Raw genomic sequence first — 26,450 nt, forward strand, 5'->3', positions numbered from 1 at the left:
ACTAAAATCTTCATTATTCATAAAATTAATCTAAACATAATCTGTTCCTACAGATATCCGTTTGGATCTATGGTTCCTCATATCTTATGATAAAATAACACTTTAAAGAGAAAAATGAGCTTGATAAAAAATGAATTGGCACATCAAAGATATTTTACATTCTCACCAGGGACTCTTAATCACGCATTATAATCTTTGACAGTCACATTTTTAAATGCACCTTCAGACATTTGGTCCATTTTTGGGTCTTTTATATGTAGCCTGATTGTTTGGTCTTCTGTGGGAATTATTTTAACTTGTTCATTGTGGCCAGTCTTACGTAAGTTAGGATTAAAAAGAAGGCAGAAAACACTAACATAGCCATGATGTTCTGCCAGAGATCAAAGTCTGTCTCGTACTCGATCCCCTGCTCACTGAGATAATCGTTCCCACTGAAACAACATGTACATCACTGTATTTATTTCAAGTTTATAATATCATTGCAAAGTCAAATATGATTATTTTCCACTATGTACTTACCACACTGTGCTATTGTCAAAGTGTTTGTCTTTTAACTCATTGATGTTCAGAGCCTTCAAAACAAGAGGTTAACACATAAATATTGTGTATTTATTGCATTAATGAAAACACCATCTAGCATTTGTCTCAATGTGCTCTTCTAGTATGCCAAGAGTTATTGAAAATCAAATGAAAACTAAGAGAAGCCTAATAAAAAATATTTTCAAAGATTACAGAGCTCACCTAGACATACATGAATTTAAGGAAAGTAAAGTTTCAAACCAAAGGAATGATTTTACAGAGAGTTCCTTAGATCCAAAATGCATGCAAGAGTGTACTTCAAAGACGTTAATTAACTCTTCAAAAACTTTAACTTAGTTATCTACATGTATGTCAGATGCAGCATCTAAAGCAAGTATGGTGAGCATAGGGCTTTTTATCACTTTGGAATGACAACCTCCTAAAGATCTGTTCCATCATAATATTGCACAGCATCAGAAGGTTCTTGGGAAGCAATACCCAATCTTTTCCCTGGTTGTTTGTTCATTTGATGGGTCAAACCAAGCATCTGAATCTAATCTGGATGTGCATACCTGATGCATTATCAATGCAAGATTCAGGTAGGACTTGCAATCCTTGGTCAGACTTTCTCCTGAGATTTGTAACTGAGATTCTGAAGTCAAATGACCCCACCAAGGTGCGGTAGGCTATAAATTCCAACAGTACCCGCATTGTTATTCTTTACAGGATACACGATACGATACACGCACGATATACGATAGGATACACACATGATACGATAGGATACACGCATGACAGGACATGATAGATTTGTCAAGAATAACGATGCGGGTACTGTATCAGCTAAACAGACAGATGCTGGGAGTCTTTTTCTTCTGTCTACACTACCTTGACTTTACTTAAGTAAAGCTAAAACGACAAAGAAGTACAATAATGTTCTTACATTGAGACCGTATCTGAAGATGCTAAGCCATTTGATCCACCTCAGCCATTCCGCAATAGAGGATATGTTGATCAGAAGACCACTGAACACCTGAAAATCCAATCCATATTTACACATTCATTGTTTGATTGTTTGCAGTTGCATTAATTAAAACGAAGCCCTTAGGTCACACTGTTTAGTCGTTTATCCTGTTTATCAGAAAATTGACCCCGTTACCCTACCCATCTACTTGTGCTATGAATTGAACATTCTTCAATTTTAGCTGAAGATGTTTGCCTAATTTTTGATCTTACAAATCAAAATCATGCTGTTCTTAAAAAGATTTTTATCTTTCATCATCTACTGTGGCTGCAAAAAGAAACACAGCACAAGATAATGTTTTATTTATACACTTACCATCATAAAAACATAGCACAAGGCAATACACAAGTTGGCAATGGCGAAAATCTTAACCAGGGCACTGAAGAAGAAAGCCAAACCAGAGGCTGCCATGGCAACAGCAAACAGACTGAGGGTGTAGATGAAGAACTTGTCCACTTCTGCTGTGAAACCTGAAGGTCAAGATTGGTGTAAGATAAAATGTGTCTCAAATTTCATTCATTCAGTATGTTTTCATTGGTTAAGTACATAGAGATTTTTTCTGTATAGGGTATGAAAGCCAATCACAAGGAAAAATATAAATCTTACCAATCATGAATATATAAAAATGTTTGATAAAATTACTCATCAATCATGAGGTATTTAACAGCAAAAAAACTCACCAATCATAAAATATGTAACAGCAGAAAAAATGACAACAGGGAACAACCTCATAGGAATGACATCACAGAATATCTTGGAGAAGAAGTAGGCCGACACACGGTAAAATCCACTCACGTTCTCATGCCTAGTAAACCAGAAAACCTAATTATAACTGCTGGTCTAAAGTGTTCATTTACATGACTGAAGTATACACTGATTCAAAAAATGGCTTGTTTAAAACATACACTGTATTTATGCATAATTCATAGAAAATATCTGAAATTATGTTTCAGCTCCCAATATCTATATTGAGAAATGTATGTTGTATTGTTATGACATAATTATACTGCTTACATAAATATAGCCCTCTCCTTGATAAATAATTCTACTGCAGATAAATTTCCAAACACTTGGTTCATCACAATGAAAAAGAAAGCACCAACTCTGCAAAGAAAAAAAAATATAATTAAAAATTTTTAAAAAATATTCAATTACTTAAATGAAGTTTCAACATGTTATACGATATAACATAACTTGGGGCACTGCTGCAACAGTTTTGAGGCCCAAAAACAACAGACTTTCATTAAAAGAAAAATTTTGTTTTGAATGGTTCTACAAATTCTTTTGTAATTTTTGTAGCTTTTTTTAAAGACCAATCATCACAAATTTTTAAGAATCCAGAAAAATAAAATGTTTCAATTTGATTTAACTTTAACACAAGACTTTAGACCTTGTTTAAAAAAATGGAGTGGGGGGCTCCCCCCGAAAAAAATTGTTTTAAATGGTTCTAAATGGTGCATTTTCCAGCATTCTTTTGTACTTTTTGTAGCTTTTTTAAAGACCAATCATCACAAATTTTTAAGAATCCAGAAAAATAAAATGTTTCAATTTGATTTAACTTTTTTCCTTGTTTAAAAAAATGGAGTGGGGGGCTCCTCCCCAAAAAAATTGTTTTAAATGGTTCTAAATGGTGCATTTTCCAGCATTCTTTTGTACTTTTTGTAGCTTTTTTAAAGACCAATCATCACAAATTTTTAAGAATCCAGAAAAATAAAATGTTTCAATTTGATTTAACTTTAACACAAGACTTTAGACCTTGTTTAAAAGAATGGATGGGGGGCTCCCCCCCCCCCCCCAACAAAAAAATTGTTTTAAATAGTTCTAAAATGGTGCATTTTCCAGCATTTCTTGTACTTTTTGTATCTTTTTTAAGGACCAATCATCACAAATATTTAAGAATTTAGATAAATAAAATGTTTCAAATTACATGTAATTTAACTTTAGCACAAGACTTTAGACTTTGCTTTAAAAAATTGTTACATCTGACAATTTTAGGAATACCCTGTTGACTTCAAGTTGTCTTTTAAATGCATTTTCAATTAATTTAGTCAAGCTGACTTCTAAGATACAACTGATGTGCAATTTTAAACACTTTCAAAAAATCAAACATTGGATCCTTTTCAGAATTCCTAATTAGTGCTTTTCAATTTACTTGAGTATACTGTCAATATGATGTAAAAAAAATGTATTAATTTAATTTTTAAAACGGTAAATAAAAAACCCTATATAATAGTTTATTCAAATTATAGTTAATAAAAAAAACATGCATTTTATCAGCAAAGGAATATTACTGAGCAGCACCGTAACTATGCAGTTTTCTGTTGTTGATACTTCACTACATTGTACTGCCGATGATCTTGTGACTTCACTAGATTCACCGATTACCCCTCTCTCTGTTGATTACCTGTGTATTGTGTGCGTTCAAGTGGAAAGTGATTTCCTGTTACGTGCCTGAAGTATATTTCACAGTTGTACAGAACAATGGATTCGTGTATATTAGAGTCTTATCAATGCAACAAAATGATAAAATGACACTTGTATAAAAAAAAATTCAATGAGCGGGGGGGTTTTCCCGAACCCCCCCAAACCCCCCTGAATCCGCCCTTGGGCAGTTTACACTTTATAAACCACGAAGCGGTTTATAAAAAAGCGTAAACTGCCCCTATGGGCAGCGGAAAGGGCAAAAATTACCATAATGAGAAAACAAACAATTATTTTAATTTCAATGACCATAAAAACTTAACAAACGATATAAAATGCACATTAAACAGACTTTTTCACAGAACAAATATATAATAAAGCAAAACCAACGACAACGAACGTAACAAACATATATGAATGCAAAACCAACGATCATCTTTGCAGAACAAGCGTACATAAAAACACGACAAACGAAAAAAACTTAACAAACGTGCACGCTGTAAATCTAGTCTTCCCGACAATCGGCTCCCGACGGTCCCGGATTTTTTTTTTTTTTTTTTTTTTTTGGCAATTTCTTTTTTGTCGGACTGCACAGAAACTCTTCACACTTCTCAGGCACATTTTCTTTTTAAATGAATTCAATGATATGTAAAAACTTTAACAGATTTGCGTATTTATTACTGAATCAGCAGTATCATCTGCCAAAAAGCGATAAATCTAGTACTCAGCAATAAATGGAAAAACACTTTGTTTTCGTAGAATTAAAAACAACAAACTGAGGTAATTTTTTTTTAATAAATGAAAACCCTCATTTACATGCTAGATAATTTGTATGCACAAAAATTCCCCACAATTTTTTTTTGTATAGAACTCTTTGCCACATCACGTTTATGTTCCCAGGCTCTACAACATGGACGTGGTTCTACCTCAAATCCCCCTTTAATTTTTTCCTTTTTTTTTGGGGGGGGGGGGGGGTTAATTCATCTTAAAAATTTCAAATGAAAGAAAAGAATTGACATAAAATGAAAAAAAAAATATTCTCCTGAAGGCCGTTTCGTCATTTTTTTTTCGTTATTGTTACATAAATTGGTTTTTCCCAATTCTTTAAATATTACAAGAATCTATTATGATAAGTTTTAATTACAGTGACATCTCAGGCACACAGCAACATTTCCCAAATTTAAGAGTAAGGTCAAAAAAGGGTTATGTAGCACATGTATATCAGGAAAAAATTGGTACTGAAAGAAATTGAACCTAACACCCCCCCCCCCCCCACCCCCACCCCCAGAATAGAATTTTCGAGTTTGGGCTGTATATATTTCCTTTTGTTTTTGATTGTCAAGTTTTAAAATCTTTTTTTCAGCTAGATTGAAATTTTTTCCCTGGTACCCCCCCTCCTTTCAAAACGATACTACGTCAATGCATAACAATGAGTACTTTCATTTTGCATGGTTTTACCATAAGTACAATGTTAGATTAAAACTATTTTTATGAAAATTTTGGTAAAAATCATTTTTGAAATCAAATCATTTTGATGTTATGAATTTTTATAGAATTCAAATGTTCAAATTTTTATTAACACCACTAATTTCTTCTAAAATACTAATTCCATCTTTTTGAGAAGAAATATCTTCTCAATATCAATATTCTTAATATCTTTAAACATACGTGGAAACAGATTTGAAGTTAATTTTATTTCATCTTAAAGTTATTGAAACAAAATTGCCACTTTTCCTTAGTATTAAAAAGAAAAGTAAAATTTCTGAGAGTGCAAGGATGTGTCAATCAAACCGATCCAAAAATTTGAAGTTTTAATAACTTAAAGATGAAATAAATTTTTAATATATTTTTGTGTAAAATGCTATTAAAATATATAAGTCGTGATATTATACAGAAAATATTAACTTCAAATCTGTGTCCATGCACATTTAATATCTACGACACCTTATGTCTCTCTGTATTGATGTCTTTTTTGGTTTTCATATTTATAAAGGAGTACTTCATTTACCGCTTTTTGGCAGGTGATACTGCTGATTCAGTAATAAATACGCAAATCTGTTTAAGTTTTTACGTATCATTGAATACATTTAAAAAGAAAACGTGCCTGAGAAGTGTGAAGAGTTTCTGTGCAGTCCGACAAAAAAAAAAATCCGGGACCATCGGGAGCCGGCTGTGGGGAAGACTAGATTTACAGCGTGCACTTTTGTTAAGTTTTTTCGCTTGTTGTGTTTTTATGTACGCTTGTTCTGCAAAGATGATCGTTGGTTTTGCATTCATATATGTTTGTTACGTTCGTTGTCGTTGGTTTTGCTTTAATATATTTGTCCTGCGAAAAAGTCTGTTGACTGTGCATTTTATATCGTTTGTTAAGTTTTTATGGTCATTGAAATTAAAATAATTGTTTGTTTTCTCATAATGGTAATTTTTGCCCTTTCCGCCTGCCCATACGCCCCAAGTTATGTTATATCGTATAACATAAGTTGAAATAAGCTTCATTCCTTATAATTTAATTTCAATGTAGACAATGAGACAATATTTCCATTTAATCCTTCGGAAAAAGGCTTCAAATATCGCATATTTTCAAAGTTAAGGTCAAGCGGAGTAATACGTTTTTGACGTAACTCGTTGTGACGTAAGCAAGTTATGTTATACAAAATGGATAAAACCGTTTAACCAATCAAATAACAAATAAAATTAAATTATTTGTAAATGTTGGAACATGCTGGTAAATATACATGCCCTGCAACAGAAAAACATTTAACTTTCATTTAAGCTTGAAGTTACAAATGAACTTTCCTGGCACAATGGTTCTTGAGATACAAAATATGCTTGAATGATTTTGGGTTAGTTTTTCCTTGCGAGTGTAATTTGCATCAACTGCTACCTTGATTTATAGATATGCTGTTTTTGAGGGGATGAGGCCCTACAGTGCCCTTGTTGTTAGTATTTTAAAACACAAAAACAAGAGGGCCATGGACCACAACTTCACCTGAAGAGGACCCTGTTCTTAGGCTTTCCCCCCTTGCAAATTTGGCTCCAACCTACTCCAAGGGGTCATGTTTTGTTGTACATGTACTAGATTAAGCCTACTTGCAATATATACACATGTTCTGGTTACCAGGTTAAAGTATACAAACATACCTGTTCTGGTTACCAGGTATAGCTATACAAACACACCTGTTCTGGTTACCAGGCCTGAGCTATACAAACATGTGTTCAGAAAAGCTTTACAGTCATTTTCTGATTTGCCAGTAGATTCACTATGGCAGCAAAAATTAGGATCACAAACAGCTACAAAGATAAAAAAAATACTTAATAATTATTCAATGAAAGGAATATATATATATAGTCATAAAGTCAATCATCTTTCTAATTTTTTATAATTTACATTTGCTTTTGCCCTAATGTAGTAAGGAACAAGGGTCCAAAATAATATAACCAGTTGTATTAAAGAGCTAGGGTTTTTTAATCTATTTTTGTGTGTACTGCAAAAAAAAAATTTGGATATATAAGGTCAATTCTTACAGGGGAGAGGAATGTTTGAATGTTACCCATGAACAGATAAATTATTGCTTGCCCACCGACAATACATTGATCTCCAAGAATAAGAATGATTCCATTGCCATATTTACCTGCATGATGGAGGTCTGGGGATTCCTGGCTATATTCTTAACAGTTCTTCCTGAGCAGATCAAAAGCTGAAAGAGAATGGTTTGTAAATGGGTTGTTTCTGTGATTGGAATCATGGAACTAAGGTACTGGATAACATGTATAATCAAAGAATTCTATGATCCCCTTCCTAATAATCATACCCGTAACTAAGCTAAGTTGATGATTCTTTCTAATAATCATGTAACTAAGGTAATAACTGATAATCATGGCTAAAGTATTAACTGATAATCATGGCTAAGGGAAGTTTAATGTAAAAGAAAAAAGATGCACATTGCAGGTGGTTGCAGTATAATACTTCTTGCTTATGTAAATGGTCACTGTTAGGTTTATAAACCCTCTGCTCACTCATATGAAATTTTTCTTTAACTTTTATGATTTCTAAAGCAAATGTATATGCTGAATAAAATACAAACAATTATAGCATGGCTTACGGGGCAAAATTTGACAAATTCAAAGGCACTTAAACTTGTCTAATTTATAAAGGAATATTAGACATTTGTGTCATTAAGAGTTATCTCTCTTATCAGAGTATCAATGTACCTTAAGAAGAGTAACAGTTGAAATTGTTATTCCAGAGAAAACCTATGTCAACTGACAAGTGAGCATCCATTGACAATGGTTTTCTTTGGGGTGTCAATTTCAACTGTTACCAACCTAAATATTTATTTTATAATGCTGAATGTCCTTTTGATTTAGCAAAATAAGTCAGAGATTGTCAAGTTCATATTTTAGAAAGCTATCAAACTCCCTATTTCTCTTTTTCTAAATAAAAAAGATTTGTCGGAGATTTATCAGCCTCTTAAGTGTTTGTCTGATACTCATATAGTCCTTTATCATCTCAAGTTTTATTATCTAAGTCTGTAGTTTAAAAAAAATTCCTTTCTAGGTGCAACAATTCACCTATCAAATGAAAAGGTGTTGCACTATAAAAATACCACCTCTGAGTCAGTTCTTATATGTGTAAATCATGACACTTATTAGTTAGAGTGAGAGATTTTGTGTATATTTTGACACGTTTTACCACCCCACTTTTAAGCTGGAGTAAGAGGTAATCTTAAGCTTACCTGTGTAAAGAATGATGTGTTGTATTCTACAGGTGGCAGTGATACCAACTCTTTCTTTGTTAATTTGGACTGATATTCATCAAAGATAGCCTTCACCTCACTTTGAACTCTGCAATACACAACATGAACCTTAATTACATAACATGCATTATCAAAAACTGAACATTCTTATAAAATTTCTATTGATTTAGAGGCAGTGAACCAATACTGTAGTGCTTAAAATTTGTTGAAAACTTACTTTGCGTTGACATTTGATTGTCTGAATTTCTGTACAAGAGCACCATGAACATCCTCCTCATCTGTAACATAAGATTGGTAAAGTGGTATTGTATTCATATAAAGGTTAACATAAGAATGGTAAAGTGGTATTGTATTCAAATAAAGGTTAACATAAGAATGGTAAAGTGGTATTGCATGCATGTAAAGGTTAACATAAGAATGGTAAAGTGGTATTGCATTCATATAAAGGTTAACATAAGAATGGTAAAGTGGTATTGTATTCATATAAAGGTTAATATGAAAATGGTAAAGTGGTATTGCAGTTATAAAAAGGTTAACATAAGAATGGTAAAGTGGTATTGTATTCATACAAAGGTTAACATAAGAATGGTAAAGTGGTATTGCATTCATATCAAGGTTAACATAAGAATGGTAAAGTGGTACTGTATTCATATAAAGGTTAATATGAAAATGGTAAAATGGGCATTCATATAAAGGTTAACATAAGAATGGTTAAGTGGTATTGCATTCATATAAAGATTAACATAAGAGTGGTTAAGTGGTATTGCATTCATATTAAGGTTAAAATAAGAGTGGTTAAATTGCATTCATATAAAGGTTAACATGAGAATGGTAAAATGGTTTTGCATTCATATAAAGTGTTAACATAATAATGGTTAAGTGGTATTGCATTCATATAGAGGTTAACATAAGAATGGTAAAGTAATATTACATTCATATAAAGGTTAACATACGAATGGTAAAGTGGTATTGCATTCACATGACACTGGAAATAAGAATAGTTATGATGAAATAATAATACATTCATGTGAAGGCTAACATAAGAAAGTGTTACTGCATTCACATAAAAGTTAGCATAAAATTGTAGAGTGTTTTTGCATAATTATATAAAAATTAACATAAGAATGGTGGAGTGTTATTGCATTCACTTAAAAGTTAGTATAAGAGTGATATTGTTTTCACATACATGCATTGTAAAGGTTAATTTACAAATGTTGAAGGTGTTATTGCAGTCATAAACAAGAGGCCCATGGGCAACATCGCTCACCTGAGCACTAAGGTAGGAAAAAGTAGAAAATGGCTTTTTATTGTAAAATTTAAATCCAAAAGTAGTCCCATGACCAATCATGGATTTGCTATTTTTTAGAAAATGGTTTTTAAAGAATTTTCCTATATATATCTTTAAAAACTTTGGTCGGCCATTTTGGCCCCGCCCTACCCCTGGGGGTCATGATTTGAACAAATTTGAATCTACACTACTTGAGCATGCTTCCATATAAATATGATGAATTATGGCTTTGTCATTCTTGAGAAGAAGATGTTTAAAGAATTTTCCTATATATTTCTATGTAAAACTTTGGTCGGCCATTTTGGCCCCGCCCTGCCCCCGGGGGTCATGATTTGAACAAACTTGAATCAACACTACCTGAAAATGCTTCCATATAAATATGATGAATTATGGCTTTGTCATTCTTGAGAAGAAGATTTTTAAAGAATTTTCCTATATATTTCTATGTAAAACTTTGGTCGGCCATTTTGGCCCCGCCCTACCCCCGGGGGTCATGATTTGAACAAACTTAAATATACACTACCTGAGCATGCTTCCATATAAATATGATGAATTATGTCCTGGTCATTCTTGAGAAGAATTTTTTATTAGAATTTTCCTATATATTTCTATGTAAAACTTTGGTCGGCCATTTTGGCCCCGCCCTACCCCCGGGGGTCATGATTTGAACAAACTTGAATCTACACTACCTGAGCATGCTTCCATATAAATATGATGAATTATGGCTTTGTCATTCTTGAGAACAAGATTTTCAAAGAATTTTCCTATATATTTCTATGTAAAACTTTGGTCGGCCATTTTGGCCCCGCCCTACCCCCGGGGGGTCATGATTTGAACAAACTTAAATGTACACTACCTGAACATGCTTCCATATAAATATGATGAATTATGGCTTTGTCATTCTTGAGAAGAAGATTTTTAAAGAATTTTCCTATATATTTCTATGTAAAATTTTGGTGCCATTTTGGCCCCGAGTCATGATTTGAACAAACTTGAATCTACACTACCTGAACATGCTTATATAAAAATGGCTTTGTCAAGAAGAAGATTTTTAAAGAATTTTCCTATATATTTCTATGTAAAAGTGGTCGGCCATTTTGGCCCCGCCCTATTCATGATTTGAACAAACTTGAATCTACACTACCTGAGGATGTTTCCCCATAAGTTTCATCTTTCCTGGCACAGACACTGGTTCTTGAGAAGAAGATTTTTAAATATGCCACTAAATTTTCATTAATTCCCAATTAACTCCCCTTGAATGAGGGCGTGGCCCTTCATTTGAACAAACTTGAATCCCCTTCATCCAAGGATACTTTGTGGCAAGTTTGGTTGAAATTGGCCCAGCGGTTCTTAAGAAGAAGTCGAAAATGTGAAAAGTTTATTGCAGACGCCGGACAAAATGTGATCAGAAAAGCTCACTTGAAAGGTGAGCTAAAAAGTTAACAAAAGAATAGTGGAGTTTAATTGTATTAATTGCTTTAGTCATTTTCTTGGTAAGATTTATTGAAATCAGACCAAAAATGTAGGAGGTGTAGCTTTTGAAAGAAATTTCTATATATAATAACCATGGCAGCATTGTTCACTGAAATCAAAATCAATAAGTAAAATTTATAATGTATCTTTGTGTAGTCTACTTACATGCCAAGTAATATTAAAATCAGACCAAAACTGGAGTAGATTCTAAAAATTTTTTTACAGACAGACAGATGAACAGACAATGGACACCTTACTATCACATAAGCTCCTCTAGTCTTTGACCAGTGGAGCTAAAAATAAACAAAAGTATCATCAGTGATTAGTTGCCATATAAATACAAATGAAAACTGAAGAACAAGGGATAATAAGGTGAGGAAAGACAAACAGAGCAGGGGAGCACAGTCAATGTAAACAATGAGTTCATGCCTTAACAATTTATTACAACAAAATGACCCATATCCATTTAATATGTTTAATGAATGAAAAACAAACACAGTTGATGGTGTTGGACATGGAAGGGGGGCCTTTCAGTGGGAATTGTGAGTGAAATGGGTTTAAAATTCAGTGTTAACCAGGAACACAAAATGAGTTACCTAATTTCTTTCCTGAAATTATTAATCAATCATTGAAATATCAAGAGTTAATTAAAAAAAATTGACAACCCCTGTTACTTTGACAAAGTGTAGCTTGATTAAGTGCATCACTTCAATCAGGGTAAATATGCTTAGTTAGAATACATGTTTGATAATGAATCATTAATGAATGAATTCCATTAATTGCGAGGATTAAATATAAAGGTTGATCCATCCCATTATTTTCTGTCTTTGTGATGAGGCCGGTTATACCTGTGGAAGTTTTCTCTGGATCTAAGGTGTCCACATCCACATTGAAGTCTCCACTGATAACATCAAGGAAGAAATCCGGTGGGTTATTATGTTCCTGTATTGTGTAACCTGAATAAAGACACGATTGGTATATGATTAACACCCTTCCCCGCAGTCACGCATTTTAACGCATATACCATTTCCTATTTCTAACGCAAAATCACGCATTTACCGTTTCCCCGCAATCACGCATTTTCACGCACTTTAAAAAGTTCATTTAATTTTCAATTTATAGCCAAATTCCAACTATTTTATACTTGCTTGATCCTCATAAAATAAGAAAAGTTATTTTCTAATTAAAATATTATTTCACAATATTAACGCTAAACAGCTATAAAGTGCTTGCGGGGAAATGGTAAAGTAATATTTCTATGACGCGTAGGGATTCAATGTATGTTGCATAGCAATTCTGTAAGTTGTAAAGATAAACAACAGTATTTATTAATTTTTTTATTTAAATCTCAGCAATCAGTATACTGTAAATCACTAAATTTTTGTGATACCTTACCGTATAAGTGGAAATTTCAGCGAGACGCAAAGTCAACGCTTTGTCCTTAAAAACTGGTATTTTATTTTAAGCGAGAAGTAATTTTAGCTATTTTAAAATGCTCACTAAAGAAGCTATTACAAATATAAAACGCAATTAATTTTAAGCGATATTCAATTTAAGCGATCTTGGCACCATCGCTAATAATACCAAAATTAAATCCTCGCTAAAAATTCTGCTTATACGGTATTTTCACGAGATAGTCATTGTCCCTTTATTAGCAAGACAAAATTTTCAAGAATTGTGGCTATTGTTCTATATAATCAAACAAGAGCACAGTTTATCAAATTAGGGTTCTAACCCTAACCCTACACTTCTGTAGACTGTCTCACCTATAGAGTGGAAGTAGTCCAGGGAGTCCTTCGTCGGGCCGTGATACACAACCTCTCCCAGGGATAGCATCATAAGGGTGTCAAAAAGTCTGTATATAGAGTAGCGGGGCTGGTGTATAGAGAAGATAATGGTCCTACCCTTCAATGCCAACCTGTATAACAAAAACAACATGTAGATAGAGTAACAGGGCTGGTGTATAGAGAAGATAATGGTTCTACCCTTCAATGCCAACCTGTATAACAAAAACAACATGTAGATAGAGTAACAGGGCTGGTGTATAGAGAAGATAATGGTCCGACCCTTCAATGCCAACCTGTAAAACAAAAACAACATGTAGATAGTGTAACGGGGCTGGTGTATAGAGAAGATAATGGTCCGACCCTTCAATGCCAACCTGTATAACAAAAACAACATGTAGATAGAGTAACAGGGCTGGTGTATAGAGAAGATAATGGTTCTACCCTTCAATGCCAACCTGTATAACAAAAACAACATGTAGATAGAGTAACAGGGCTGGTGTATAGAGAAGATAATGGTTCTACCCTTCAATGCCAACCTGTATAACAAAAACAACATGTAGATAGAGTAACAGGGCTGGTGTATAGAGAAGATAATGGTCCGACCCTTCAATGCCAACCTGTAAAACAAAAACAACATGTAGATAGTGTAACGGGGCTGGTGTATAGAGAAGATAATGGTCCGACCCTTCAATGCCAACCTGTAAAACAAAAACATCATGTAGATAGTGTAACGGGGCTGGTGTATAGAGAAGATAATGGTCCGACCCTTCAATGCCAACCTGTATAACAAAAACAACATGTAGATAGAGTAACAGGGCTGGTGTATAGAGAAGATAATGGTCCTACCCTTCAATGCCAACCTGTAAAACAAAAACAACATGTAGATAGTGTAACGGGGCTGGTGTATAGAGAAGATAATGGTCCGACCCTTCAATGCCAACCTGTAAACAAAAACATCATGTAGATAGTGTAACGGGGCTGGTGTATAGAGAAGATAATGGTCCGACCCTTCAATGCCAACCTGTATAACAAAAACAACATGTAGATAGAGTAACAGGGCTGGTGTATAGAGAAGATAATAGTCCGACCCTTCAATGCCAACCTGTAAAACAAAAACAACATGTAGATAGAGTAGCAGACCTGGTGTATAGAGAAGATAATAGTCCAACCCTTCAATGCCAACCTGTAAAACAAAACAATATGTATATATAGTAGCGGGGCTGGTGTATGAGAATATAGTAGTCTAACCCTTCGCCAACCTGTAAAACAAAACAATATGTAGATAGAGTAACGGGGCCGGTGTATAGAAAATATACCGTAAATCTGGAAATTTTTACGTCGATTTTATATTGCGAATTCGGGTCAAAATGATGTTGATTAATTTTTACGTTTCAAACTTTTGCGTATGACCACTGTTTTGTTTACATTTTCTTATTGGTAATTTATTTTTAAGAAAAATATTTTTGCGAATGCAATGAACTCACAAATTTGCTAAAAATTTATGTACAGCAAAAAATTTCCAGATTTACTGTAATAGTCTGACCCTTCGCCAACCTGTAAAACAAAACAATATGTATATAGAGTAGCGGGGCTGGTGTATAGAGAATATAATAGTCCAACCCTTCAAGGCCAACCTGAAAATCGTAATAAAATATGTACATAAGCTGTCATTATTACCTCTTTTAAATCCTACTTTTTCTCCTAAAAAACTCCTCTACTTTGACAAAAAACAATTAAATCTACTGAAAGAATCCAAAGGTTAACATTGCTTTAAATAGGCAAGAATTTGGAATACTCAATATGTTGAAAAGAAAAGTTTTATGAGGGAGTAGCTCTGAGGATGGATGCCTGTGTCAGATTTTGACAGCTTATCAAAATATAAACTTTGTAACTTTTGAAAAACCTGTCTAACCTGGGCATCATAGATTGGAAAGAAACGAGACAAACTAGACAACATTTAGGTTCAAGAATGGATATTCCAGACAATTAAATTTACTTTTAATGATGGAATCAGCCATGTTTTTACCTTCTCAATAACAACATAACAAAATTGGCTGTGATTTTACCTTCTCAATAACAACATGACAGAATTGGCTGTGATTTTACCTTCTCAATAACAACATGACAGAATTGGCAGTGTTGGCGTCTAACCCAGTGGTTGGTTCGTCAAGGAACAGGACAGGAGGGGAGATGATTAGCTCCATTCCAATGTTGGTCCTCTTCCTTTCTCCTCCTGACACTCCACGTATAAACTCATTTCCTACCTGTCGACATTTAATATATTGTCAGCATCAAATTTGAATACATCATATTCACATTTATTATCATTATAGAAATCAGAGTTGTCCCTAAGAACTGAAATAGAAGGAGGATTAAAAAACATAGAAGGGGTTAGGCCCGGGTTTGTACCTTAACATAAGGTTGAGGGGAAATACCAAAATAACCTGCACTTGGTAATTATAGACCGAGAAATTCCACCCACCCTTGTCCTAGGGACAACCCTGCTATTTTAGCAAAAAAATTACTGGTGAATGAAGAGGTTACTTCAAAGTATTTTAATTAATAGTCATTCAAAAATTATATATAGCAGAAACTCACCTTTGTGTCCGCACAGTGGGAGAGGCCCAGTTCTTGTATTACTGTATTCACTCGCTCATCCCTATCTGCCTTTGTCAAGTTTGATGGCAAACGAAGGGCTGCCGAGAATTGGAAATTTTCCCGGACTGTTAATGTTCCCATGACAACATCATCCTATTTTACGGCAGAAAAACAAAACATTATCCATTATCATTGAATTCTGATGCAGTATTTTTCACTATTATAATTGTTTGAAATTGTATAAAAGATATCCCCCAACATTTTATAAAGAGCCCTTGAATATATCATTTTATGCAATAACATGACTTAGGAGGAAAAAAACCAATAATGAATAATTAAAAAACTCACTTGTACAACATATCCAACCATGCATTTAAAATTTTCAGGGGGAGGAACTCCATCAAACAGAATCTCTCCTTGGAGTCCGCTGGGGTCTTTCCTACCGGCCAACACATCCAGAAGTCTGTAGGAAAAAAATCATGATTCTCTCACCTTGATGTTAGATCATAAGAGAATATTTAACTAGTATGTTTCTGCCACTACTTATACATTGCTCATTTTCTTATTTATTTAAAAATGTTCCTTCAATTACAGTTTTAATAGATTTAATTATTGTGCAGATTGAAAGATGACCCAAGTCAAAGTGAACTGCTTATTTTAGCAGTTTATAAACAGTTATTAGGCAGTCTGGCAATTTTTTGGCAGTTTTTAGGCAGTTCTTAACAGTCTTAGTCTTAGCATTCCTTGAAACTGCTTACAGACTGGTTAAAAAACTGCTAAGAATTTGTGTAAGCAGTTCAGTATTGAACAAACTTAAGCAGTCAAACAAGCAGTTTCTCAAAACTGCTAAAAGTGCAACTAATTCATTTCGACTTCTTATAAGAAGTAATTCAACACTTTTTCACTCTTGGTGGTCCTAACTTTCACTAGCCTTCATTACTGCCCATGTGTTACTGTTAATGCTTCCTGATGATAACGTCACAAATAATTGGGGGCCAGGCAGGAGTTTCTTAGACAGAAAATAAAATTAGAAAGAAAAAAAATATACTAAAAATCTTACTAGAAATGATACAATAGTTTATAATAAATTGAGGCTTCATATTATAAAAAGCATGAGCATATGAGCTTCTAATCTTTATCCCATCGACTTGCAAATCCAGTCCTCTAGTTACATTAACAACCTGCTGTGTCCCCCTTGATTGCTTGAAACTAAAGGGTTGTATCCAATGAGGAAAGCCAGTCAAGATTTGTGCGCCTTTTCCACATCAGTTCAAAATTACAAATTGTGAAGATGTTTGTGATGGTCTGGAATATTACATATATTTATACCCATACAGTGAAGAAGTAAAATATATATGCTTTGGAAAATACAATTATCTGTGATCACCACATTGGATTGGATGTGAACATAATATTTAGTGACAAGTGTATCTGAATTAAATTCCATGAGATGGGAAATCATTATTATAAAAATCTGATCATACATGCATTAAGCAACAATGGAATTGAGTGATATAGGAAAATTTTTAAAAGATTTGTTGGCAGTAAAGTATTATGCTTCAAAAAATATGGTAAGTGTGTGGGCTTGTGATATATATAATAGTCAACCCCACTCTCATTTGGATAACTGTTAAACTATAAACTGTATAATCTAGTTTGTATTTTAATTATTAGTACTTAACATGCTTAATATAAATTCAAAATATTTGAAGATAAATTTAAGCTACTGATAGAGGGATCTGTAGATTAGTCCACTGTATTAATTAACCAAGCTCTAAAGTTGCCACTCGTTTATGCAAGAAAATGGACTTAATGAAAGGACTTATTTACAATTCATACCTGATCTAAATCTCAATACTAAGTTAAATTCCCATATGTGATGATATTTTTCAATAGCATAAATTAAATGCATTTTTGTATTCATATATCATGTATATGGGTGGTGTTATCTTCTTATAAGTAGAACAAGAATAGTACTTACAGCATTCTTTTTACCGGTTTTTAAGCAGTTAATCAATTTTCAAATTTATATGTAGGTCACTCAGAGTCATTTCCATATAAGTAGAGCAAACAAAAGAAAACACCTTTAGCAGTTATTAAGCAGTTTTTAAGCAGTTCTCCTTAACCTTCCTATTGACTGCTAAGATACTGCTAAGGAAACTGCTAAGCAACTGCTAAGTTACTGCTAATGAACTGGCTAAGTACTGCTTAAATTGTGGACTGCTAAGAAAACTGCCTAATGATCAGTATGACAAAAACCTTCTGCCACCAACAGAGGAGAAGGCTAGTAAACTGTCTAAGAACTGCTAAAGCACTGAACTGTTAAGGTTAAAAAACTGCTAAAGAACTGCCTTCCACTTTGACTTGGGGAGACATTAATCTTTACACAATTTTACTTTTTTTAATTGAATTCTGATTCACTTCCCAATCTCTTATTCATTTGATATAGGAACTAGATAAAAGCATCTCTGCATAATTTCCAATTAATTTAAAATTTTGGACATGTTAGATATTCCTGTACCTAGTGACTGGAGAAAAGTTCATGTATACATTCATAATTAAAACCCAATACATGTACTATAATTAAACCAAAGCTCATGTATACATTAATAAAACCCAATACATGTACTTTAAGTATACCAAGGTTTGTATATATACTTACGAGGACTTTCCACTTCCTGTTGGACCCAATATGGCATTCATTCCAGGTTTGAATATACAACTACAATGTACAACAGCAGTAATAAAATACAAGTTAATATGTTTCACCAATGCTCAATGAACAGTTATTATCTTAAAAAGTTTTAATATATCCAGAATTTTTGTTGCAGTTTCACTGTTTGTAATCATTCTTCTAATTGGATGTATGCATAAAATGGGGATAAATGAAGAAATGAAAAAAGAGAGCAATAGCTCATCCAATAATTTTCTAATCTAATTATTGCAGGAAGCATTAAGTGCTTTGATGCATATCAGATTTTGGTGACCAACCTAGCAGTAAAACATTTTACAGACAGCTATACTTTAGCTACTAAATGTTACATTTTGAATAAAAATTTATCAGTAAAAATTTATTTTTGCAATAAAAGAATTTATTTCAAGCAAAAATGTCTAAGAAAATTTACATTTAATTTGCTTAAATATAGGAATTCAAATTTTCGTAATCTGAAAGACCAAGGAGGCCATCTTGAACTGAGATTATAGCAAAAGTTTAAATTAATTTAATTTTGTGGTTGTATTATTGAGCGGCAAATTTGAACTCATAACAAGAGGCCCAAGGGCCACATCGCTCACCTGAGCACATCTACTAGGACTAGGAAAAAGCACATATTAGATCAAAACTGAAAGTTTACTGGGGGGGGGGGGGGGGGGGGCTTGAATTTTAACCCTCCTGGGTGTCATGATTTGAACAATGTACAATCTACACTACCTGAAGATGATTCCATATAAATAGAAAAATATCACTAATCATGGCTTTGAAGTACTTGAAAAGAAGATTTTAAAAGGTTTCCCTATATATCCTTATGTACAACTTTGGTCAGCCATTTTGGGCCCAAAACTAGCCCCAGAGGTCATAATTTGAACAAGCTTGAATTTTCACTAACTGAGGATGATTCCACATAAATTTCGTCTTTCCTGGCCCAAAGGTTCTTGAGAAGAAGATTTTTAAAGTTTTTCCTATATATTCCTATGTAAAACTTTGGTCAGCCATTTTGGCTCTATCCTAGCCCCGGGGGTCATGATTTAAACAAACTTGAATCTACAATACCTGAGGATGATTCCACATGAGTTTCATCTTTCCTGGCATATTGGTTCTTGAGAAGAAGATTTTTAAAGATTTTTTCTATATATTCCTATGTAAAACTTTGGTCAGCCATTTTGGCCCCACCATAGCCCCGGGGGTCATGATTTGAACAAACTTGAATCTACACTACCTGAGGATAATTTCATTTAAGTTTCATATTTCCTTTCTCAATGATTCTTAAGAAGAAGATTTTTAAAAGATTTTTCCTATATATATCTATGTAAAACTTTGGTTGGCCATTTTGGCCCCACCCTAGCCCCGGGGGTCATGATTTGAACAAACTTGAATCCACACTACCTGAGGATGATTCCACATGAGTCTTATCTTTCCTGGCCCAGTGGTTCTTAAGAAGAAGAAGAAGATTTTAAAAGATTTGTTCTATGCATTTCTATGTAACTTTGGTCGGCCATTTTGGCCCCACCCTAGCCCCTGGGGTCATGATTTGAACAAACTTGAATCTACACTACCTGAGGATGATTCCACATGAGTTTCATTTTTCCAATTCCAATGGTTCTTGAGAAGAAGATTTTTAAAAGATTTTTCCTATATATTCCTATGTAAAACTTTGGTCGGCCATTTTGGCCCCACCCTAGCCCCAGGGGTCATGATTTGAACAAACTTGAATCTACACTACCTGAGGATGATTCCACATGAGTTTCATCTTTCCTGGCCCAGTGGTTCTTAAGAAGAAGATTTTTAAAGATTTTTTCTATATATTCCTATGTAAAACTTTGGTCGGCCATTTTGGCCCCACCCTAGCCCGGGGGGTCATGATTTGAACAAATTTGAATCTACACTACCTGAGGATAATTCCACATGAGTTTCATCTTTCCTGGCCCAGTGGTTCTTGAGAAGAAGATTTTTTTAAAATGCTATTAATTTTTCACTAATTCATGATTATCTCCCCTTGGAAGAGGGCATGGCCCTTCATTTGAACAATCTTGAATCCCCTTCACCCAAGGATACTTTGTGCCAAGTTTGGTTGAAATTGGCCCAGTGGTTCTTGAGAAGAAGATGAAAATGTGAAAAGTTTACGACAACGACAACGACAACGCCAACGACAGACGACGGACAAATTTTGATCAGAAAAGCTCACTTGAGCCTTCGGCTCAGGTGAGCTAAAAAGCAGCACAATTTTACATCCACAGTTGTTTAATTATTTTAAAATTAAATTATAAAGAATGACTCTAATTCTTGGCCAAATTATTTGAGCATAACCTGGTCTGGGTCAGTTTACGCTTTTTTATAATCCGCTTTGCAGATTACAAAGCGTAAACTGACCCAAACCAGATTATATCAAATAATTTGGCCAAGAATTAGAGTCTATCCTTAAATAATTATGCTAGTTTTTCATACAGAGCAGCTAGGTTAGCCTGGTGAGCTGGTTAATTATCTATTTTGTTAATAATTCTTACACATTATCTTCTTTAATAACCCCTAACTCTAAGAATCAGACTGTTTCAAAGTGACCTAATTAGAGGAAGACTTACTCCCCTCCCTTAAGGATGTGTTTCTGTGTGACCTGATTAGAGGAAGACTTACTCCATTCCCTTAAGGATGTGTTTCTGTGTGACCTAATTATGTGACCTGCTTAGAGGAAGACTTACTCCACTCCCTTAAGGCTCTGTTTCTGTGTGATTAGAGGAAGACTAACTCCACTCCCTTAAGGATCTGTTTCTGTGTGATTAGAGGAAGACTTACTCCACTCCATTACGGATCTGTTTCTGTGTGATTAGAGAAAGACTTACTCCACTCCCTTAAGGATCTGTTTCTGTGTGATTAGAGGAAGACTTATTCCACTCCATTAAGGATCTGTTTCTGTGTGATTAGAGGAAGTCTTATTCTACTCCCTTAAGGCTCTGTTTCTGTTTGACCTAATTGGAGGAAGACTTACTCCACTCCATTAAGGATCTGTTTCTGTGTGATTAGAGGAAGACTTACTCCACTCCCTTAAGAATCTGTTTCTGTGTGATTAGAAAAAGTCTTACTCCACTCAATTACGGATCTGTTTCTGTGTGATTAGAGGAAGTCTTACTCTACTCCATTAAGGATCTGTTTCTGTGTGATTAGAGAAAGACTTACTCCACTCCCTTAAGGCTCTGTTTCTGTTTGACCTAATTGGAGGAAGACTTACTCCACTCCATTAAGGATCTGTTTCTGTGTGAGTAGAGGAAGACTTACTCCACTCCCTTAAGGATCTGTTTCTGTGTGATTAGAGGAAGACTTATTCCACTCCCTTAAGGATCTGTTCCTGTGTGACCTAATTAGAGGAAGACTTACTCCACTCCCTTTGGGATCTGTTTCTGTGTGAGCTAATTATGTGAACCTGATTAGAGGAAGACTTACTCCACTTCCTTAAGGATCTGTTTCTGTGTGATTAGAGGAAGACTTACTCCACTCCCTTAAGGATCTGTTTCTGTGTGACCTGATTAGAGGAAGACTTACTCCACTCCCTTAAGGATGTGTTTCTGTGTGACCTAATTATGTGACCTGATTAGAGGATGACTTACTCTACTCCCTTAAGGATTTGTTTCTGTGTGACCTGATTATGTGACCTGATTAGAGGATGACTTACTCCACTTCCTTAAGGATCTGTTTCTGTGTGACCTGATAATGTGACCTGATTAGAGGATGACTTACTCTACTCCCTTAAGGATTTGTTTCTGTGTGACCTGCCCACAGCAGCAGGGTCCCTTCCTCACGTCCACAGAGTACACCACATTGTGACCACTGATAACCGATCCCCTCGTCTCCATGATGGAGGACTGAGTGGTGAAGTCCACTGTGTGCACTCCATTTACCTTTTTCGTAGACATGACCTGTTCTGTTAGATCTGTGTCATTTACACCTGGAAAAACAGTGACAAGTAAACCGAGTTTGAAAATAAACAGATCCACACGCAAAATGAAAGTAAAGAGTTTGCAGAGCATGGCATGGGGTCTGAGGTGCCACAGCAAGAACCCAGTATTGGTCCTGAAGAAAGCTAAGTCTTGTATTTATAACTTAGAAGCCAAAAGGGGGCAAAGCATTATGCATTGATTAGACTTTACAATAAAAGTTTGATCTCACTGTAACTTTGGCATGTTAAAGATGTTATGAAGGAAATCACTTATTAGACGCAAAAATGAGCTCATATGGCTCAAAGTCAGAGCCATAGCATAAGACTTGAGGTCACTTTTAATCTCAGACTTACCTCCCCTTATGCAATCTATTAGCATGATTAGTAAATTAAAGTGAGATCAAGATCAAAGTGCATGAGCTCATTTGAAATTTTATTGTCCCTGAGCTTGATAATGACCTTCATTTTTAACAAAATTAAATTTGGTATGTGAATCTGAAATACCAATAATTCATGGCCGTAGCAACCAGAAGCATGAGACCCCCCCCCCTCCCCCATAATTTTGCCAATATATACACCACTTAGGAAAACAAAGCTACCATGTGCACTTGTGCTCCCTTGATCAGTAATAATTACAATGTATACCCAGTAAATGACCTTTTTTGCTTGTCCAGGAATTTTTTTTAGTTCAAAGTACCCTCAACTGAAAATGTAAACGGCTGAGTGCCCCTACCACCCAAACCTGAGATTGCTTCTTACTAGCCTGTATGTTAAACATTAGATAGAATGTTCTATCGTTAAAATGATATTGTCCTACGGAATCGTTTCGGAGCGGATCCGCTCCGATTTGCTACATTACAAGTATATGGGACGTATTCTAACTGTGGTGAGGGCCTGTACCGAGACACAGTTAGATTATTCTAATTAGTTAAACATTATTGATATATTACTCGCACATTTATGTTGGTAGTAAAATTAAAAGAAGCCATAAATCATTAATATGTAGGGAATCAGACCTATAAAGTTTATATATTTAAATAAGTATACATTCCATGCCAGTTTCATAAGGTTTAACAGTGTTTAAAAATGGGAAAATCATTAGGCCTATAATTCAGTCTCACATTATACTGTATCAAAATTTATTTAGGCCCCATACATGCAGTTTTCTTAAATATATAAACAAACTTCGACTGATAGTTTATCGTCATTCGACAACATATGACCATTCAAATGAAGGATAAGTCAGTCTACAGACAATTTTAATAGAGGCCTAATCCTGGTTGCATCAGTCACATCGCACTTTCAATTTTGAATAAAATACATGAAGCTTACATGTAATGATTGATCAAAGCTTACATAACAACCAATATGATATAGTCATACCTCAAACACGGAATCGTGCCTCCTGTCAAAAGATCGAACAGCGCTGATCAACGTTCGAGTTTTTAGAAAATCGGTGTTTACATAAGCCGTCACGGGTGGATGCAGTCGTGTTTACCTCGGCTGATTCCGCAGATCATCGGGTTTTCCCAAACATGCACTCATTTCGGAAGTCGGTAAAGGACACAAAAACGATTTAGTGAGGTTAAAGGTCCAAACTTGTCCCGGAAACACTCGAGGTTTGACGGCGCTTTCTGCACGTGTTTACATTTTCGTGCATGCACATGTGACTGTAATGTTTCACAAGGTTGAGTTTGGCGCGCCCACAACGCAAGGGCGGTGTCAATATATCCCCCCCCCCCCTCTTCACAGATAAAAATAATAAAATGAATACAGAGTCGTAGTGTTATGAAAACAAAATTTGAATGACCGAGCTAGATCAATATATTAATAACGAGACTGTTGCCTGTCAGTGGGGGATCTAGAAGTTTTAGGGCGCGTTGAGGCCCCGAATTACGGGCTGAAAACCAGGTAGGGTTAGGAAGACGTTAAAAAGGGTGTTCTATTGCTTAAATGACAAGTGTTCTACGGTTCCTATCCTCGAAACACGGGTTTCCCGAAACACTATGCTAAATAAGGTTGCAGGCGCGGATCCAGGATTATTTTTTTCCGAAAGGGGGGGGGGGGGCTCAACCCTAATCGAAAATAAAATCACCCCAGAAATTTCTTGACAAGCAAAAAAAAAAAAAAAAGACAAAACAAAAAAACCTTAATTCTTTTTCAAATGTAAAAAAAAAATTGAGTGGCGGGGGTTGGGGTTACCCGGGTAGTCGTTGACTTTCAATGCTTCTTTTAAAAAATTCATACCTTTCACCTTTCATGTTCTTAATTCTCCTTGTGAATTGATCAAGCCAAGGGAGCAATATAATGTGTCTATTGATTTTGCCCAGAAATTCTTAAGAAGTTGAAAAAAAATGTACAGACTAACGGACGGCCGACGGACAAATGGTGATTAGTTTGGGATTTATTCAACAAAGACAATAAAATTGAGACTTTAAAAAAAAAACAAGAGGCCCACGGGCCTTATAGGTCACCTGAGTATCACGTAACAATTTCCAACAATTGAATTTGGTTCGTCTTTTAACTTTTAAACCAAAAGCCACGAAATTCATTGCAAGTCACAATTTTGGAAGAGGTATCCTTCCTCATCATAAGCACATGTAAGTACAAATTTTATTCGCTTATCACACACCGCTGAGTCCCTGACCCATGAAATTCACAATTTTCAAAGAGGCACTCTTGGTCATCATAACTACGTACTTAGTTAGTTTGTTCAATACCCAGGAGCAGAGGAGGTGATTTTTTTTTTAGAAATAATTAATGCATTTTCACTTTAGTCCTACCCTAGCATTATTACCCCTGACCCTGGGGCCATGATTTTCACATTTCTGGTAGAGGAATCACTGCTTATTGCAATCATGCTAACATTTTGACTGCTTATAATTAATGTCCAGGAGTGAAGAAGATTTTTAAAGATTGCATTAATTTTAGTGGTTTTGACATCACCCCTCTGGCCCCAAAGGGACAGGGACTATGAAATTCACAATTTTTGTTTCCTTTAACCATAGATGCAGAACCAATGCTGTATACCAAATTTGGTTGAAACTGGTTCAGTTGTTCTAGAGAAGAAGCTAAAAATGTTCAAAAGTTTACGACCGACGAATAATTTTAGGGCAAGCCCTTTTACTATTTATTCGTAAATAAAAATGTTCTTTCAATAAGAGATCTCTCTAGCATTGAGAGATATTTCTTTAGTTTATAAGCTAAAAATGTTCAAAAGTTTACGACCGACGAATAATTTTAGGGCAAGCCCTTTTACTATTTATTCGTAAAATAAAAATTTTCTTTCAATAAGAGATCTCTCTAGCATTGAGAGATATCTCTTTAGTTTATAGGGATATCTCTTTGACTAATAGAGATATCTTTATACATTAGAGAGATATCTCTTTAAACAAGAGAGATATCTCTTTAAACAAAAGAGATTTTTTTAATGAAAAAATATCTCATCTACTAGAGAGATATCTTTACAAGTTATAGAGATATCTCTTTAAACGCGAGAGATATCTCTTAAAGTTAGAGAGATATCTCTTTAACAAGGTTAAAAGAGATACCTTTCTCAGTTAGAGAGATATCTCTTTAGATTTTCAAAAAGGGATATCTTTCTGAGCTAAAGAGATATCTTTTTTCCAGTCATCCTTCAAATAAAATCATTAATTCTCCCCTTTCAAACAAAAGCAAAACAGGAAGTAATTAAAGTCTCTGGAATAGTTTCGCTGTTATAAAAAAGGACTGAGCATGCAATACCCAGAAAAATAAATATGTACGATGTTATGTAGACAAAAATACTACAAATCCCTTGTTTGAAACAACAAATAATAATCGCACCTTCGTTGATCAGCTGCTAAAAGTTTAATATTAAGGAAAACGAAAATAAGCTAGTTTATTATATGATTGAATAATCTCCACCTCTCTGATTGGCTGAGATCCAACTATGTTAGA

General features: G+C 34.6%; 1 protein-coding gene across 1 annotated transcript; it reads right to left on the reverse strand.

The window, feature by feature from the left end:
• Positions 1-23,977, reverse strand: LOC134228672 (broad substrate specificity ATP-binding cassette transporter ABCG2-like). Its single transcript, XM_062710355.1, has 19 exons — positions 23,895-23,977; positions 22,313-22,520; positions 18,530-18,589; positions 16,216-16,330; positions 15,868-16,020; positions 15,376-15,533; positions 13,249-13,400; positions 12,331-12,438; positions 8,939-8,999; positions 8,701-8,809; positions 7,597-7,662; positions 7,196-7,255; positions 7,106-7,164; positions 2,558-2,647; positions 2,224-2,348; positions 1,859-2,013; positions 1,463-1,552; positions 520-572; positions 1-431 (listed from the first exon to the last, which is right to left on the reverse strand). The coding sequence occupies exons 2-19, from the start codon at positions 22,486-22,488 to the stop codon at positions 287-289; spliced, it is 1,935 nt and encodes a 644-aa protein (XP_062566339.1). The 5' UTR covers positions 22,489-22,520; positions 23,895-23,977; the 3' UTR covers positions 1-286.
• Between the last annotated feature and the right edge of the window lie 2,473 nt (positions 23,978-26,450).

The sequence above is a fragment of the Saccostrea cucullata genome, unplaced genomic scaffold (genome assembly GCF_032062105.1).
Source record: "Saccostrea cucullata isolate Sc308-1 unplaced genomic scaffold, CSIRO_AGI_Scuc_v1 ctg17549, whole genome shotgun sequence".
Lineage (NCBI taxonomy): Eukaryota > Metazoa > Mollusca > Bivalvia > Ostreida > Ostreidae > Saccostrea > Saccostrea cuccullata.

What these genes read in the sequence shown, in the direction of transcription:
- LOC134228672 (XM_062710355.1), bottom strand. Translation starts at nt 22,488, where the DNA reads ATGTCTACGAAAAAGGTAAATGGAGTGCACACAGTGGACTTCACCACT. An exon ending in CCCAGACCTCCATCATGCAG is followed by an intron (nt 7,256 to 7,596) that starts GTAAATATGGCA and finishes TTATCTTTGTAG; the next exon opens with CTGTTTGTGATCCTAATTTT. An exon ending in TTTGACAATAGCACAGTGTG is followed by an intron (nt 432 to 519) that starts GTAAGTACATAG and finishes ATGTTGTTTCAG; the next exon opens with TGGGAACGATTATCTCAGTG.